The sequence below is a fragment of the Hyperolius riggenbachi genome, chromosome 7 (assembly GCF_040937935.1).
Source record: "Hyperolius riggenbachi isolate aHypRig1 chromosome 7, aHypRig1.pri, whole genome shotgun sequence".
Lineage (NCBI taxonomy): Eukaryota > Metazoa > Chordata > Amphibia > Anura > Hyperoliidae > Hyperolius > Hyperolius riggenbachi.
This window is the reverse complement of record NC_090652.1, coordinates 198,454,204-198,472,641: the sequence shown is the minus strand read 5'-3', so window position 1 is coordinate 198,472,641 and position 18,438 is coordinate 198,454,204. Positions and strand designations below refer to the sequence as shown.

Here is an 18,438-nt window from a genome sequence, read left to right as displayed (position 1 = left end):
AAAACAAGTTAAACAGCCTAGTTAATATGTTTTTTACTGCACATATGCATGTTTATCTCGTCATGTCACATATTGCCTCAGGTACACTTTAAGAAACTCCAGCGCAGAGACCTGACTAGAATACCATACAGTAGTATGATGTAACAAGTACATTTATTAGAGCGACTGAAGAGTTCAAAGTATAAGCTCAATTCATCTTTAAAGCAAGATGTGGGATGAAAGAGAGTGTCCTTTGTATAAGAGAAACTTTACATTCTCATGAATTTCACTTGTCTCAAATGTTCTTCCCCTTCTTGCTTTTTTAACAGAAAAGATTATAATGAATGGCTTCACTGTTTCCTTACGCATCCTGTTAAATGGTAGCGCACAGCTTCTCATACAAACAAGTAGTGATGCAAAGGAACACATTGTAGAACAAATGCACTTCTCATTTTTAGTATCTGTACAGGGAAACACAGGCTATTAAATTGCTGCATTTATTTTATGATCACATTTCAGTTTTAAAGTATTTTAAAGCTATCAAATGAAGGCTGGATCACATGGGGTACATGTGTAAAAATTACAGGACTGCTAACCTTAAACTTTGATAGGCTACACATTTAAGGCAAACCTAGCAAGAAATGGATGAGATGGTTGTTTTGAAAAACAACTGATCTGTTTTAATGTCATTGGCTGCTGGTACTGAAATGTTTGTGAAACCTTTAAAGTAAACCTGAGAAGGGGGAAACATAACTGGGGATTCTTCCAGCCCCATAGTCTTAGGCCCCGTTCACACTTGCGGTTTTGTCAAAACCGCACCGGATGTCCGGACCGCACCGGAGCCGGACCGGACCTGATCCGTACGGTTCCTATCCGGATCCGGTCCGGATCCGGTCCGTTTGCATCCGGTTTCCGTGCGGTGTGAACACGGTTGCGGTCCGGATCCGGTTTCTTAAGGAGATAACATCCTGTAAATACCTGGGGTCTGGGAGGTCAGCAGAAGGGTCTGGGGTCATTGTTGGAGACAGGTGGACGTGTGGAGACCATCCGTGGATACAGAGACTGCAGTTGGGACCATGGATCCAGGCATTTTTTACTCGTAAACCTGGGAATTCTCTCCTTCCTGTTGTTCGCCTCCTCGTTATCACACATCAGACATGTTGCTGCCAAAACGAGCTCCAGCATGAAATCGCTGCTGCCCCACTCTTTGAACGCTGGGCCCATGTGGTCCCCATCCAAAATGCATAGGAAATGGGGTAGAACGTCCGGTTTTTGTAGCCAGTGTGTTGTGCGCTCTCCGGCTCTCATTGCTTTGTATTGGCCGGATGGTGCAGTCCGGCTCCGCTCCGGATACGGCTGCCGGAGGAGCCGGACCAAAAAATAGCGCATGTTGGAACGGACGCCGGAGTCCGGATCCGGTCCGGATCCGGTCCGGCTCCGGTCCGGCAGAACGGACGCATGTGAACGGACGCATAGGCTTTCATTGCTATTGCCGTGCGTCCGTTCCGTCCGTTCTGCAAGCGGTCCGGCTCCGGCACGGCGATTCCGGACGGCCACCGCTAATGTGAACTGGGCCTTACTGGTCCCTAGATTTCCTCCTGGTCCGCTCCATCGTGCCACCTTGCCCCTCTGAATAGTAGTAGCGGGCTACTAGTGGTCTACTGCACATGATGGCACTCCCGAGGCCAGGAGCATGGGAGCTGTGCATGAGCCTCCTCAATGTTGCCATCGAGGAGGCTCTTGCACAGTAGTCCGCAACTGGTCCAGTCGGAAACCTTTTGGAGGGGCACAGCAGCACAGCACAGGGTACTGAGAGGAAACTGAGGGACCTGTAGAGCTACAGGGAGCTGGTAGAAGCCCAGGTAACTAAAATAGAACTTGTTCCCCCATCTCAGGTACACTTTTAAATGTTCTACATTTTTGTTTGAATAGGAACTAAAACAACATCTGATTTTCAAACAAGTCGTATGCTGGGCATACACGGCGCGATAATTCCTTATCAATCGAGCCACTGATGGCTCGATTGATAATTTCCGACAGGTCCGATGACCCCGCTCGATCCCCGCCCCGCAGGCGGACAATAGTGGGAATTCGAGCGGAAGATAATGAGCGCCCGCGGGGACGAGCGGGAATCGACCCAGACGGCGGCGGGAGTCGATCCGGCGGCTAATCGAGCTGCCGGGTAGACTCATGTATGCCCAGCATATGTCAAAGAACAATTTTAGTGAAAACATAAACAAAAATGATTATATGTGTCATATTTTCCTGAGAAAATTAATCCAATTGCATATCAAGGTCAAGAAAAAGTAAGTAAATACTTGGGAGTTGGGACTATCATATCATTTAAAGATTAAATCTTTGAGTCTGATGTTTTCAATCAATGAGATGACAACAAACAGGTGTGAGTGAGAGACCATGTTTTATTTAAAGAACAAGGATCAAGCAAAGCCTGTGTAATAAGTATTGTTCAGCACCATATCACAGAACGTGTGATAACTTGACACTCATCACAGCAACAGCACAGGAGATAGAACTGATTAGACGTTGTCAAAGATTAAGGGGTTTAGTAAATTACTTACTACAGACTGATTGCTTTGCTGAGATAAAGATAAGATTGCTGCTAAACACATCTGTATATCTGTTTTCCAAATAAACACCTTAATCTTTGACGAAGTCTAAGCAGTTCTATCTCCTGTGCTGTTGCTGTGATGAGTGTCAAGTTATCACACGTTTGGCATTGCGGCTCTAGGTCTATGCCTTGTGAATAAACCAGGCTTTTTCTTATGGTACATCTATGCTAGTTGCACTTAGTGTATATACAGCATACAGATAATGGAAGTTACACAAAGGTAGAAAGTTAATAGAAGTAAGCTTGAAGTCTGAAGCTAGAAGGTGGAAACTGAAAGTGGGCTCTGGAGCCCATGTTGGCTATTTTATACTAGCCACTAAAGAGTTATGCTGGGAATACACGTTTTGTTTTTGCCTTCGTTTTAGCCTTCGATTCGTTCGGTAAACGAATCGAGTGTTGAAAACGTATGTGAAAATAGTCATAATCTCATTATAGTTTCGATTAATAGACCCCAAAAACGAACGACTAGTGATCGAACATGTTTGATATTATCTCTCTTTATCCATCTAATCGAGCCATTGGTAGGCTTGATGGCTGTTCAGATCGATTATATATTCGTTTATGCCGTCCGTCCCTGTACTACGTTTCTTTTCTTTGCAGCCTTCGATCATTGGAAAAACGAAACCATCAGAATCGAAAAAAAAACACGAAACCGTGGGTGGTGATATTAACCGTACGGTCGATTATTTCGGGATCGAAAAGGACAAAAGGCACAATCGAAACGAAGGTTTAAACGAAGGCAAAAACGAAACGTGTATTCCCAGCATTAAATGTGACATCACTCAGCAGGGATGGATCAATAACCCATCGCCTGCTATTGGCTGATAAGAACACATGATAGCATGACAAGCACAGTCTTTACTGCGCATGCACCGAAAATTCCATTTTCCAATTACCTGTTACCTTATTCTTAGGGGAACATTGTTTTCTGTTCCCTGGCTTTTGTTTTCCTTTAGGAAATATGAAAACACTCGATGTTTACCCCACAAGGCCTGGATGTCTATGCATCAAGCTTGATATCTATTCTATGGCCTTGTGGAGCCAGAGCACAATGTTCTACTGAACATGGTGCTTCCAGAAATGCCTCTATTTCTTTCCAAGAGAAATTCTCCTTAAAGAGACACTCTGCAGAGCAAGTATTTTTACTAAACCAGTTAAAGGGGAACTGAAGTAAGAGGTATACGGAGGCTGCCATATTTATTTCCTTTTAATCAATACCAGTTGCCTGGCAGCCCTGCTGGTCTATTTCTCTGCAGTAGTCTCTGAATAACACCAGAAACAAGCATGCAGCTATTCTTGTCAGATCTGACTTTAAAGTCTGAAACTCCTGATCTGCTGCATGGTTGTTCAGGGGATATGGCTAATAGTATTAGAGGCAGAGGATCAGCAGGGCTGCCAGGCAACTGGTATTGCTTAAAGGGAAATAAACATGGCAGCCTCCATATACCTCTCTCTTCAGTTCCCCTTTAAGTAAAGTGACTAAGGCCTCCAAATTCAAGCATATCATACTTAAGTTCTAACAGCCTGATCACACATTCAACACATTTTTAGCTTTGTATCATGGCTCAGAATAAGGATATGTTGAGGACCTCAGAAAAAGAGTTGTTGATGCTCATAAAGCTGGAAAAGGTTGCAAGAGCATTTCTGAAAGGTTTGGAATACATCAATTTCACTTCAAGACAGTTGTCTTTTTTGCAGTTGTGTGTGAATTTGTGGGAAGGATTATTGTGCAAGTGTGACTTTAAGGATCCTCTGAACAGAAAAACACTGTTTTGACTTCTAAAGTTTCAGAGTAGTATTGAGTGACTATGTGATCTGCAGCTTGACTTCTTGATCTCTCATGTTTGACCTTGGCCTGACTCTTGACTACTCTTGACTACTATGCACTAGCAGCTCTCCATTCGGGTTAAGGCGGAAATAGCCGAACTCGAACGTATCCGCTCTACTGTGCAGACAAGAGTCCTTTGCGCAGTAGAGCGGATCCGATCAAGTTTGGCTATTTTTACCTTACCCGAATGAAGAGCCGCTAATGCGCCTGTGCAGGATTGTAGAGAGGTAAATATTACTTGCACCTGCGATGTCTTGTCAGGATTTGTCAAGGGACTTTCAGGGTAGCCAGTGCTGGATTCCCCCAAGCTGCAGAGGATGGGGAAGCCTCATTGGGACCCTGAGGCTTCCTCCTCCTGAAGTAAGTATCCCCCGGAGGATTTACTGACTAAATATAGGGTGACTACTCACCACATTAAAATGACAAATTATAATTATTAGTTTTATTTATAAAGCACTAACACAGGGCGGCACAATAAATAGGGGACACATTACAACAGTAAACAATGGTACAGAGACAGATCACAATTACAAGATAGGGGGTCAATATACAAGTAGGAGTCAGTGGGTTCGATCCAATTCACTTGTTCTCCTAACTTTTCTCTTAGGAGATACTTTTTCATCTTCTGTTTACAATAAGTTTTCAGCTCTGCAATTGAAAAAGTACCAAAATGTAGGTGAAAAGTACTATCAAATTAATTTTCTTGCTTGATGATGGCTTAAAAGGCATTTTATTGATTAGATGTGAAAATATCACCTAGAAAAAACCTTGGAGAAAAAAAAGAATTAAATCGGGCTCAGTGGCCCTTAGTGAATTCACTTTTTTTTCTCCTAAGTTTTCTCCTAGAATATCATTTTTCATCTTCTGATTAAAATAACTTTTCCACACTCTCAACTTAAATAGTACCAAAAATTAGGTAAAAAGGAATGTTAAAATTATTCTAAGTATTTTCTTGCTTGCTGGTGGCTTGAATGGCATTTTATTGATAAGGCTTGAAAATATCACCTAGGAGAAAAAACTTAAGAGAAAAATGGATTTGAATAAGGGCTAGTGGTTTCATTCAGAGGCAGTGTAGCCTCTGAATGAGGGTCTAACACAGGCAGTTAACAAGGGGGAAGAGAGCCCAGCCAAACAGGGTTACAATCTAAGAGGGAGGTGTAAGGACACACTAGGTGGAAGGCGGCAGCGTCTATATTAAAAGAAAAAGGAAGATGGAGCGTAAACGAGGATGAATAGATGGGACAAATACTCTGATTAGGCATTTAAAGTTGACCTAAAGTTTAGCATGTAGTTATGAATACATCCCATTTTGGGATGATGTATATTTGTAGAAAAATATCAGGGCTGGCTTGTAACCTGTTTGATGTTAGCTAATTGTTTACATGCTCTCTTTTTTATAATTGATATGTTATTGCTGTTAAAGGAAACCTTAAAGGTAGCCATACACTGGTCGATTTGCCATCAGCTTCGACCAACAGATAGATCCCTCTCTGATCGAATCTGATCAGAGAGGGATCGTATGGCTACCTTTACTGCAAACAGATTGTGAACCGATTTCAGCCTGAAGCCGTTCACAATCTGTGGTGGTGGTGCTGCCGCCCCCCCCCCCCCCCCCGCATACATTACCTGCTCCGCCAGCGCGACTGCTCCCGGTCACCGCTGCCCCGTCTCCGTGCTGATCTGGTCTGGTCTCCGGCATGCTTCACATCTTCCTGCCCGGCAGGAAGTTTAAACAGTAGAGCGCCCTCTACTGGTGATAGACGGTAATTTTCCGCACGGAGCGATCGACGGGATCGGACGAGATAGATCGAAATTTAGCGTGTAGCAGGAACGATGTGACAGCATATTCGATCCCAGTGATCGAATCTGCTGTCGATCGGCGGGGAATCGGCCTAGTGTATGGCCAGCTTAAGTCCCGCTGCTGGTCAGAGGGACTTAGAAGCACATAGTGGGCACAGGATGACTCCAGGGCGCTGCAAGAAGCCCCAGGTAAGTTAAGCAGTTTTTTTTTTATTTTTCACTTAAATCTCCTCTTAACGGTTAACAGCTTTTATTAATTAGTTAGTCTAAACAACAACGAGTTTAGTCTAAACAACAACAACAACTCTTCTTGTACCCATAATGTACCCAAAATGTTAATACTTTATTTTTTAATTTACTTACCGGTACTACATTGTATGCATGAATATACAAAATGTATATACCTTATAGAAATTACTTAAACCAATAACACATTTTAAAAGAATAGAAGAGAAAAATACTAGCTTACTATAATTTGTGTGTTGTAAAGGGCTCATTAAGGAAAAAACATCAAGCTTTTCTAATTTCTTCTCAGCTGATAGAATTTCTACAAAGAAAACTGTTCAGAATATCTGCAGCAGAATGTGGAACGAATCTAACTACATATTTCCAGTAAGGAAAAATGCTTTTGCTCATACTGCAATATGCACCGCTGACTACTATAAAAACCATTCCATGTATGCAGTGACCCTTCATGAATCTTAGGCGTGTCTTTTCCTGGAACAGTACTGTATCGCTGTGTTTTAAGTAAGCATTAGGGCCTGTTTCCACTACACGCAGATTCTGCATGCAGAAAACTGACTCCAATGAATGCCTTTAGGAAATCTGCATCAGAAAAATCGCGTTCAGTGGAAACAGGCCCATAGGCATTCATTGGAGTCAGTTTTCTGCATGCAGAATCTGCGTGTAGTGGAAACAGGCCCTTAGGAAAGAGGGATATTTTGGTTAGAAAATGTCAACATTAAATACAGCAGGTGGTAACCTTTTTAAAAAACTTTGCTGTAGAATTTTTTTGGTACTTACGTATTATCTAGTGTGGAAAGTTTGGCAGCTTTTTGTTAAAGTTCTGTTTGCTCCCCCAGGAAGATTTGACCATTTTTGGAAAGCTGAGTCCCGGCTTTCTGTTGCACCAGGTCCAAGTCGGTATGATGCTCAGTTCCCAAGTTATGGTGTTTTGAAGGAGGGGTGTCCCCTGAACTTGGCTGCAGAAAGTGCAATTTCAGAAGTACGGGATGAACCCGACAGGATGATAAGCAGCACACCAGGTAGGTCTTCTTCTTCCTTCGCATGCATAAATCTATGGCTTCAAAACTTATGTCAAGTGCCCTGGGTCTCTCATTACAGATGAAGGAGCAACGCAGCAATGCACCCTCGTCTCCTCTCTGTCTTACTGGCATGGGCAGGAGACTCAATTGAACTGTGCTCTCTGCAGAAAAGTGCAGGGAACACCCGTCCCCCAAACCCCCCCCAACTTGGGAATGGGGCATCGCATTGACTCGGGACCCAGTGCAAAGGAAAGCCAGGACTTTCAGCTTTCCAAAAATTGTTAGATCTGGCTAAGGGATCAAACCGAACTTTAACAAAAAGCTGACGAACTTTCTAGATGGGATAATACGTAAGTACCCTTTTTTTCACAAATGTCCGTTTTATTTTTACTTGCACAATTATCCCATAGTTTACATAGTTTAATTTTATTTACTGGTCATTCATGAAATCCCTACCCCAACCTTCATTTATTTGAATATGATAGTAAATTGGCATTAATTAACAATGCACAAAGTTTTGTGCATTAATTAACAATGCACAAAGTTTTGTGCATTGTACATTTGTACAATCATGCACATAAACATATTGGAAGTACCTGTCTGGCTTTTTGCAAGTTGCACCCAATTGCTACTCAATGAGAGGAGATTGGGAGCTCTTTCCTCAAAGCAAAGTAGATCACCTGACTTAACTCCACCTTCTCCCACTACCAGGGCCGGATTTGTACTCTTTACCGCCCAAGGCCACTGACACCAGCCGTCCTCCTTCAGTATAGGTAGCGAGATGACCCGTCACCCCTCCCCTCCAGTATAGATAGCCAGATGACCCCTTCCCTCTAGTATAGGTAGCCCGATGACCCTCCCCCCAGTATAGGTAATCAGATGACCCCTCCCCTTTTCCCTCCAGTATAGGTAGCCAGATTAATCCCTCCTTTTCCAACCCCCCTTTAAAGTATAGGTAGCCAGCTTGCCTTCGCACAGCAGCATCCATTAGTGCCACTCATTTCTCTGCTCATCTCCAGTGCAGAAGCTCCCTCTTCCTTTCCGTCTCCAATGCTACCCAAGTTCATAGCCACCGGCCACAATGCAAACATGCACAGAGAACAAGGTGGTTGCTGCGCAGGTGGCTAGCAGCAGACTACCGTGCTTGCAAATGCTGCACCAGTTTAGCCTGCTACTTTGGTGCCCTTGCTCCAGTGGTGCCCTAGGCAATGGCCTAAGTGGCCTTGGCCTAAATCCGGCCCTGTCCACTACTGATAAAGATTAACTGTGCTGCCACTGCAAATTTATAAATGCCATGGTTACCTCTCATCACCCCTGTCCTTCATGCAGGAAGAAGTAATTTCCAGCTTCTCTCTTTTTTTTTTTTAATAAACACACCTAGTAAAGTGAGAAAATGATAAATGATTTGTTACACAGTGAGTAGGGAGGGACTAGACATGTATTGATAATGAGGCTCTGCAAAGCTGTTGTGTTGCAATGCAGGCCACAAAGAGTTTCTATCTCTCAGCACCAGAGGAGATGGACAGAGCCATATGGATGATAGGTTACATAGTTACATAGTTATTTGGGTTGAAAAAAAAAGACATACGTCCATTGAGTTCAACCAGAAAATAGAGTACAACACCAGCCTGCTCCCTCACATATCCCTGTTGATCCAGATGAAGGCAAAAAACCCTTACAAGGCATGGTCCAATTAGCCCTAAAAGGGAAAAAAATCCTTCCCGACTCCAGATGGCAATCAGATAAAATCCCAACACCACTGGGCATTACCTAGTAATTATAGCCATGGATTTCTTTCAATGCAAGGAAAGCATCTAAGCCCCCTTTAAATGCAGCTATAGAATTTGCCATAACTACTTCCTGTGGCAATGCATTCCACATCTTAATCACTCTTACTGTAAAGAACCCTTTCCTAAATGCCTAAAATATTTTTCCTCCATGCGCAGATGATGTCTTCTAGTCCTTTGTGAAAGGCTAGGGACAAAAAAGCTCATCCGCCAAGCTTTTATATTGCCTTCTGATGTATTTATACATGTTAATTAGATTCCCTCTAAGGTGTCTTTTCTCCAGACTAAATAAACCCAGTTTATCTAACCTTTCTTGGTGAGACCTTCCATCCCTTGTATCAATTTTGTTGCTCGTCTCTGCACCTGCTCTAAAACTGCAATATCTTTCCAGTAATGTGGTGTCCAGAACTGAGTTCCATAGTCCAGAGATGTGGCCTTAGGGCCTGTTTCCACTACACGCAGATTCTGCATGCAGAAAACTGACTCCAATGAATGTCTATGGGCCTGTTTCCACTGAACGCGATTTTTCTGATGCAGATTTCCCATAGGCATTCATTGGAGTCAGTTTTCTGCATGCAGAATCTGCGTGTAGTGGAAACAGGCCCTAAAAAAGGCCACATCTCTGGACTATGGAACTCAGTTGAGAGTTAAACAGGGGCAATATTATGCTAGCATCTCGAGTTTGTATTTCCCTTTTAATACATCCCAAAATTTTATTAGCTTTAGCTGCAGCGGCTTGGCATTGAATATGATTATTTAACTTGTTATAGATAAGTACTCCTAAGTCCTTCTCCAAGTTTGATGTCCCCATCTGTATCCTGTTTATTTTGTATGGTGTTAGACCATTGGTATGACCAAAATGCAAACTACATTTTTCAACATTGAATTTAATCTGCCATTTATGTGCCCATATAGCCATCATATCCAGATCCTGTTGCAATATGTCACTATCTTCCTGAGAGTTGATGATTCTGCACAATTTTGAATCATCTGCAAAAATAGCAACATTGTTTTCTACTACATCTACTAGATCACCAATACATAAATTCAAGAGTACTGGACCCAGTACTGACCCCTGTGGGACCCCACTGCTAACAGTCACCCATTTTGAATAAGATCCATTGACCACAACTCTTTGTTCAGGTGGAGGCATTAAAGACTGCAAATGCTGCATCTGATATTCACATAGCTACACAGTTTTGCAAACCCAACAAGCTAAGAAATAAAAAATACTTATACAAAAACTGGTTTATGTGCAAAAACTTTGTGCACTGCAATTTGTGATGTATTTCATACAATATCTACAAAAATACAAAATTGAACAAGGGCTTTAAAGCAAACTTGTCACAAATCTTAGCAAAAGAATGTAAGAATATCATACATTATCACCGAAAACTGCACATCACCATTGAGCAAGGATAGAAACCGAAGCAGTATGGTCCTCCACAAATCATTACTGGTGCAGCAATCTTCTGTTCCCAGGATCTGCGTGTGTCCTCTCTGAAGGTACTAAGAGAAACTGGCTGACAGCCGAGTGTGAGCGCTGATATAATAACTGTGCTGTAACTCTTCTTATATCAAGCAGTGAGGACTGGCATAATTTTTCTCTGGCAGGTAGATTGTTGCACCACTGCATACTGTGTTTACCATGATGGAGATTGACATGCAGAAGTGAAAGGGGAAAGCAGAGGTCCATAGGAAAGTAGAGGCCTTTTCTTCAAGTCCATTGATTCAGTCCTGTCCATTCTGGGAAGCAGTCCAGCAGTATACCTGGCGTAAACTGAGCCCAGGGCTGATTCTCTCATGAACAGGGTCGGACTGGGACACTAAGGGCCCACCAGCAAAGGGTCAGCCTGGGCCCGCCCCCCGGCACGGGATCACACCCCACCTGCGGCATGGGATCGCCCCCACATTTTGAGCTCACATACGCATGTGCACCAGAAATTTGCACTATATTTGGTAGGACATTAGACTATGGTAGGGAATAGATTGTGAGCACTTCTGAGGACAGTCCAGGGACACAGACACAGCAAAAGGAAAAAAAAAAAAAAAAAAAAAAAAAGAGTGGGTGTCACCATGCACTGGAACTGTTTCGCCGCGTGAACGGCATCATCAGAGCTGCCATGATATTGGGTATCCCCAATATAGGTAGCCTGGTAGGTGTCCCCAGTTTAGGTAGCCAGGTCTATAGGTATCCCTAGTTTAGTTAGCCAGGTCTATAGGTATCCTCAGTATTAATAGCCAGGTCTATAGGTGTCCCCAGTTTAGTTAGCCAGTTCTATAGGTGTCCCCATTTTACATAGCCAGGTGTATAGGTGTCCCCAGTTTAGGTAGCCAGGTCTATAGGTGTCCCCAGTGTACAGGTAGCCATGTCTATAGGTGTCCCCAGTTTAGTTAGCCAGGTCTATAGGTGCCCCCAGTTTAGTCAGGTCTATAGGTGTCCTCAGTTTAGCCAGGTCTACAGGTGTCCCCAGAAAGTATAGCCAGGTCTATATAGGTGTTCCCCCAGACTAGGTAGCCTCGAAGGAGGAGCAGCGGTGGGCACAGAGCAGTGGGGAGGGGGGCAGTCTCCCCCCCCCTCACTTGGGGGCTCCCCCTTCAACGCTCCCCCCTCCAAGCTAGAATGTGCAGCGGGCAGCAGCGAGCGGGCAACAACATAACTTACTACGTCTTCCTGGATGATCCCGCTCTGCCTGCCGCTGCTCAGGTCTGGTCTTCTCTGCTATCCAATCACGTTCTTACTGTGCTTCCTGTGAGAGCATGATTGGACAGCAGAGAAGACCAGACCAGAGCAGCGGCAGGCAGCGCGCCGCAGCAAAAAAAAGAGTGGGTGTCACCATGCACTGGAATTGTTTCCCCGTGTGAACGGCGTCATCAGAGCTGCCATAATATAGGTGTTCCCAGTATAGGTAGCCAGGTAGGTGTCCCCAGTGTAGGTAGCCAGGTCTATAGATTTCCCCAGTTTAGTTAGCCAGGTCTATAGGTGTCCCCAGTTTAGGTAGACAGGTCTATAGGTGTCCCCAGTGTACAGGTAGCCAGGTCTGTAGGTCTCCCCAGTTTAGTTAGCCAGTTCCATAGGTGTCCCCAGTGTACAGGCAGCCAGGTCTATAGGTGTCCCCAGTTTAGTTAGCCAGTTCTATAGGTGTCCCCAGTGTACAGGTAGCCAGGTCTATAGGTGTCCCCAGTTTAGTTAGCCAGTTCTATAGGTGTCCCCAGTTTAGTCAGGTCTATAGGTGTCCCCAGACAGTTTAGCCAGGTCTATATAGGTGTCCCCCCAGACTATGTAGCCTCAAAGGAGGTGCAGCAGCGGGCACAGAGCAGTGGGGAGGGGGGGGGGGGGAAGTCTCCCCCCCTCCCTCACCTGGGGGCCCCACCTTCGCCGCACTCCCCTCCAGCGGGCGGCAGCGAGCGGGCAACAACATACAACTTACTACGTCTTCCTGGATGATCCCGCTCTGCCTGCCGCTGCTCAGGTCTGGTCTTCTCTGCTGTCCAATCACACTCTCGCTGTGCTTCCTGTGAGAGCATTATTGGACAGCAGAGAAGACCAGACCTGAGCAGCGGCAGGCAAAGAGGGATTAACAAGGAAGACGTTCAGTAAGCCAGCACCTATTCAGCAGGAGACCTTAGGCAAGTCTCCCTAATGCTGCTACTGCCTATAGAGCGCGTCCTAGTGGCTGCAGCTCTGGCGCTTTGAGTCCGCCAGGAGAAAAGCGCTATATAAGTGTCTGTCTTTGTCTTTCTGTCTTTGTATGTTGTTGCCCGCTCGCTGCCGCCGCCCGCTGCACATTCTAGCTTGGAGGGGGAGCGGCGAAGGGGGGCCCCCAGCTGAGGGAGGGGGAGAGACTGCCCCTCCTCCCCTTTGCTCTGTGCCCGCCACTGCTCCTCCTTCCTGCACTGTGCCCCCTCTTGTAGTGCTCTGGGCCCCCGGGGGCCACTAAAAGGAAGGCCTACCAAGCAGAATCTCGAGCTCCCGTCGGCCCTGTCCGACGCTGCTCATGAAGCAAGGTCAAACATTTGCATCAGGTGCAGAGATTTTAGGGGCAGCATTTTTGTACTGTGTGTACCTTTCTGAGGAGGAATGGAATGGCTGACGGTGAGCAGTTTGTTTGTCACAGACTCACAGCCAGCCAGTGTGCTATTGTGTTGATCTGCAGCATGTCATGTAAGAACATTAAATAAAGCAGAGTAAATTGTCAGGTGCTATGCGATCATTCCAAATCGGCGGTGGGGCGCATCCTCACAAGTTTGCCTCAGACAGCAAAAAGTCTACAACTGGCCCTGACTGAGCCTCAAGGTGGAACTATAGTCAAAATTACCTCTCCTGTTCCAACAGATTAGCCACACCATAAGAACTTCTAAGGACAAACAATTTTCATTTTGCTCATTTATTTCATTTTATTGGAAGTCTTTTCAGTTGCCACTGCAAAACCTCACAAAGTCCTGCAACTTCCACCTTCGTAACATCTGTAAGATTCACCCTTTCCTGACCTCTGCCACAACTCCTCATCCATGCCCTCATAATTTCCCGCCTTGACTACTGCAATGCCCTGCTATCTGGTCTCCCTATGACCCGAACAGCCCCACTGCAGTCCATCATGAATGCGGCAGCAAGAATTATCCACTGCTCCCATCGCTCCACCATGGCGGATCCCCTTCTTGAATCCCTCCACTGGCTTCCTATCCAGTCCAGAATCAGATTCAAGATACTGTGTCTGACCTACAAATCTGTCCACAAAACCTGTCCAACCTACATTTCCAATCTTACTCAGAGGTACACACCTAGCCGCTCACTCCGCTCTTCCAATGAACTTTGCCTAACCGCCCCCCGCATCACCCAGTCCCATGCACGCCTCCAGGACTTCTCAAGAGCTGCTCCAACACTATGGAACTCCCTACCTCCACCCATTAGGGCAGCCCCCTCCTTCAACATCTTCAAGAAAGCCCTCAAAACTCACCTTTTCACTCCGGCCTACTACCCCTCACAAGTGCTCTAAACCCACAGCTGAACTCTGGTCCCCTACCTTTCGTGTCCTTACCTCTCCCACTAGATTGTAAGCCATTGGGCAGGGTCCTTCTTCTTTTGTGTCCTACCTGATCATGCACCTCCATTACTGTGAACCCATGCTATGCATCTGAGTGAACCTAACTTGCCTAATCTCCATGACTAAGCATTACCTTGTACTCATACTGTTCAGCATGATCTGGTCTGTATTAATGTATTGTCATTTTGCTGTATGTCACCCCTAAATAATGTCTATAACCTAAACTAATGTCCAGCGCTGCATAATATGTTGGCACTTTATAAATACAATAAATAAATATTCGTACTTGTACCATTTCTTTGTTGCAGCCACCAAAACGCAACTTATGATATTCAATTCTATATAACATCATTTAACATGCACATATTTTTAGATACCCTGATTTGGAAAACAGCAAAAACCACAGCTATAATTGTGGTATGACAATGAGTTTTGTTGTCTTAGGTTCTGAGAAATGAGATAATTTGCCAATTACAGTCTGGAACTCCTGTTGCTGAAAACTGGTGGTCATAGAAGTCACTATTCCAGGGCCTTTGATGTGGCATACAAAGAGACAAATTTAGCTTAAAAATAACTTGGAGAATAAAAGATCCACTTTCTATAAACATTGAATGAATGCCTGCAGATTACGTCACTTACCAGTATGTTTATTTTTTATGAACATTAGAGGCAGTTTCTCTGCAGATTGAACAGATTGAGCCTGAACAGAGGAATAGGAGCACTGAGACAAGGAAATACTGTGCAATAGGAGTCATTGAAAAGCACTCTTGGTGCAAACGTGTATACAACATAACAATGCAAATAAAATGCAGAGCACATGCACAGCAAGCTATATACAGAGAATCACTAAACAAACCAGGAAATGCAATGTACACACATATAAAAAATAATCCTGACTACTTAACTATTTACACAGCAATATATACAGGAAATATATACAAACATTTACATCATACATTGTATACAACAATGCACAGTATCCAAGGAGTAGGCAGTAAGCAAGATTCAGGACAGAATACCATGGTCAGCAACAGATTGGAAGGTACAAGCATGGTACAAGTAGCGGAGTCAGGACAGGCTAGCAGGTTCAGCAACAGGTAAACAGATACAGGAAACAGGATTCAGGTCAAGGAACAGGTAACAGATAGCATAATCCTGGAAGCAACACTGTTCTGGCAGCTAGTAGGAGGCAGGGCAGTCATTAAAGCGGGATTGTCACCATAAAAATCAAATTTCAACAGCATCTGGTCTGAGTGTATTAAGTGATCAAGATGCTAATCCTGCATTCAAAACTTTTTCTGCTGTTATGGTTTGGAGTTATCACATACCTTAGGAGCACTGGCCCTTTAATAGCCATTGCCATTTAGTTGCATGCTGGGGGTTCTTTTTATCTATAATATATTCCTCCTCTTCCCTTTATTTCCCTGCCTAGCTGCCTTGCTGAAACCTGATCCTCTGCAGTGACTCAGCGATTGGAGGAGAAAAGAAAAAAAAGTTAAGGTACGAAATGACATCAGTACTTAGCTTCGAACTGTGGGCAAAAGACATGGTTCCCACCAGGAACAGAATTCTCTTAATTTGCTTGATAAAATTCACTGAAATGAAAACGTGGACAGTACAATACAAGTGTTATGTAAGTAGATCAAGTACCGTATATACTTGTGTATAAGCTGAATTTTTGAGGCCAAAAAAGTGCCCCCAAAGTGGTGGTCTCGGATTATATATGAGCCAAGTCAATGTGGGCCCCCCAAAGTGTACCACGCACCCCAATGAGTATGATACAGACCAGCGGTAATTGCCATGTAAGCCCCGCCCCCTGCCGCCATGTGCACAATTGCAATCTATGTGATGCTAGTCTATTATTTTCCCTGCGCCACCTGATAGTAATTCCCCAAACCTTTGATGTTGCCTCTGTGTTCCCGTATGCCCCTGTCAGGATCGAACACTAAGACTCAAGCGCAGGAGATTTGGGCGCAGCCGCCACCACCATGGGCCGCAATAGGAATTACGGCTATAGCGGCGCACAGAGTGTAACTTTGGCGCAGTCAGAAGACGGAGCTGAAGTTACATTTAAAACACTGTAATTCGGCTTCCAGCAATAGCTGGAAGCCGAATTACATCATTCCCCAGGAAAAACCGTTTAAAGGTAAATGGGAGGAGGAGTACACTCCAATTAATCGATAGAGTCACTGTATTATAAAAGTATAAATTTTTTTATTAATACTATATACTACAAACCATAAAAATGTGGACCCACGAGGTAGACTGCTAATCCTCTATAGAACACCACCCCAGCATTCATACACACAAACATACAGGGACAGAGCTCATTGCTTAAGGTGATCACCCCCCCCCCCCCCAAAAAAAAAAACAAAACAGTATGTCCATGTATCTGTTATAAATACACCTCAGGCTAATCCGTCAGAAAAAAGCTTGCGCCATGCACAGTTCCTTTAAACGGTGTTCTGCACGAACTAGGATGTTAGTAAAGCAGGGACACACATCTTAGACTCATAGCTGACAGAGCGTACACAGTAGAGCAGGGATCAGTTCATAAATAATTCCCCACTTTCCATGGCGGCCTGGAGGGGGAATAGTGATTAACACGGCCGGGACTTATACCGGCTGTATCCTACGCCCAAGTCTCCCGGTGCCCATTCTTCGGGATATGCATTCTTCTGCGCCCATTCTTTCATGTCCGGATATGCAGTTAGGCAGAGAAGCATGTCTTCCTTACCTAGCTACGCCCCTCAGATGCCTCAACAATGTCAGCCGCAGCTTGTTGTTATGACGCCGGCCAGAGGGTATCATAGCAACGAGCCTGCAGCTAACAGTACAAAGGCATCCGAGTGATGTGGCTCAGTAAGGAAAACACGCATGCTGCTCTGCCTAAATGCATATCCGGACAGGGGCATACGGGAACACGGAGGCAACATTAAAGGTTTGGAGAATCACTATCGGGCAGCAGGGCCGGGCCAAGGCATAGGCTGGAGAGGCTCCAGCCTCAGGGCGCAGTGTAGGAGGGGGCGCAGAATTCATTCAGCTGTCATTCCTAATTGTGTTTGAAGCAGAAAGAAATAAGAAATGTGGATACATGGCAGTGACTGCAATCCAGATAAATAGATATTAAGGTGTTGGGGAGGTTGTGGGCCCTGTGGCGCCTCTTAGTCTAATAGCAGTCAGTGTGTGACGGCTGGGGTGGCAGGGATGGAGGGGCGCACTTTGGTGTCTCAGCCTTGGGTGCTGGAGGCCCTTGTCCTGGCTCTGTCGGGCAGCGCAGGGGAAATAACAGATTAGCATCACATAGATTGCAATTGTGCACATGGCGGCGGGGCTTACGGGGCGATTACAGCTGGCCTGTATTATGGGGCATAGACCTTCAGATGCGTATGTCCTGGAAGACCTTCCTCTATAATAGGGAGCAGTCTATGCCGGCTGGTAGTGGAGGACAGCAGAAAGCTGTGGATTACAGACATATTGGGTAAGGGATCTGATCTTACAAGCGGGCTGTGAAAAGCCTCAAACATGTACTCCAAGGTATTTTTACAGGGAAATAGAGATCCGTCTGATTGAGAGGACCACCGAGAAGCTGAGCCTTTTATGTAGGATCTGGAAGCTGTTAAAGTTCACTTGTCGCCTAGTCAGGATAGTGGATGCCATGCTGCATACTGATATGGACATGACAGGAAACTAGCAACATCACAGAACCATAAAACACATAAAATCATAAATTAGATATCTTAAAGTGAAATTCCCCAAAGTTGTCTCTGAATACAAAATTACAAAAAGTCTTAAGCTGGCCCTGATGACATCTGGTCAAAGCGTGGTATCAGGCACCCATTTAGGCAGAGCAGATATGATTTTCCCAAAGAAATGCTATAGGCTGATGCTGCTGCATTTATTACCCTCGACTTATACGCAAGTTAAAATTTTTCCCAGGGATTTTTTTTTTTGTTTTACAAAAGTCGGGGGGTTCGGCTTATACTCGAGTATATATGGTATTTATCGACTTATATATGTGTTTTTTCCCCCTGGCATAGTATGGCTAATCCTAATGCTTTAAATAAATAGTCAATGTGATTATCATACACAGCATGCAACTGGT

The 18,438-nt window shown here is 44.7% G+C and overlaps 1 protein-coding gene across 1 annotated transcript in view; it reads left to right on the top strand.

The window, feature by feature from the left end:
* The first annotated feature begins 6,349 nt into the window (after positions 1-6,349).
* ZDBF2 (zinc finger DBF-type containing 2) overlaps positions 6,350-18,438 on the top strand; it is a 114,450-nt gene continuing 102,361 nt past the window's right edge. Inside the window, exon 1 of the mRNA XM_068244992.1 lies at positions 6,350-6,425. Within this exon, the coding sequence (XP_068101093.1) occupies positions 6,396-6,425 (30 nt within the window). The 5' untranslated portion in view covers positions 6,350-6,395. The remainder of the gene's footprint in view (positions 6,426-18,438) is intronic.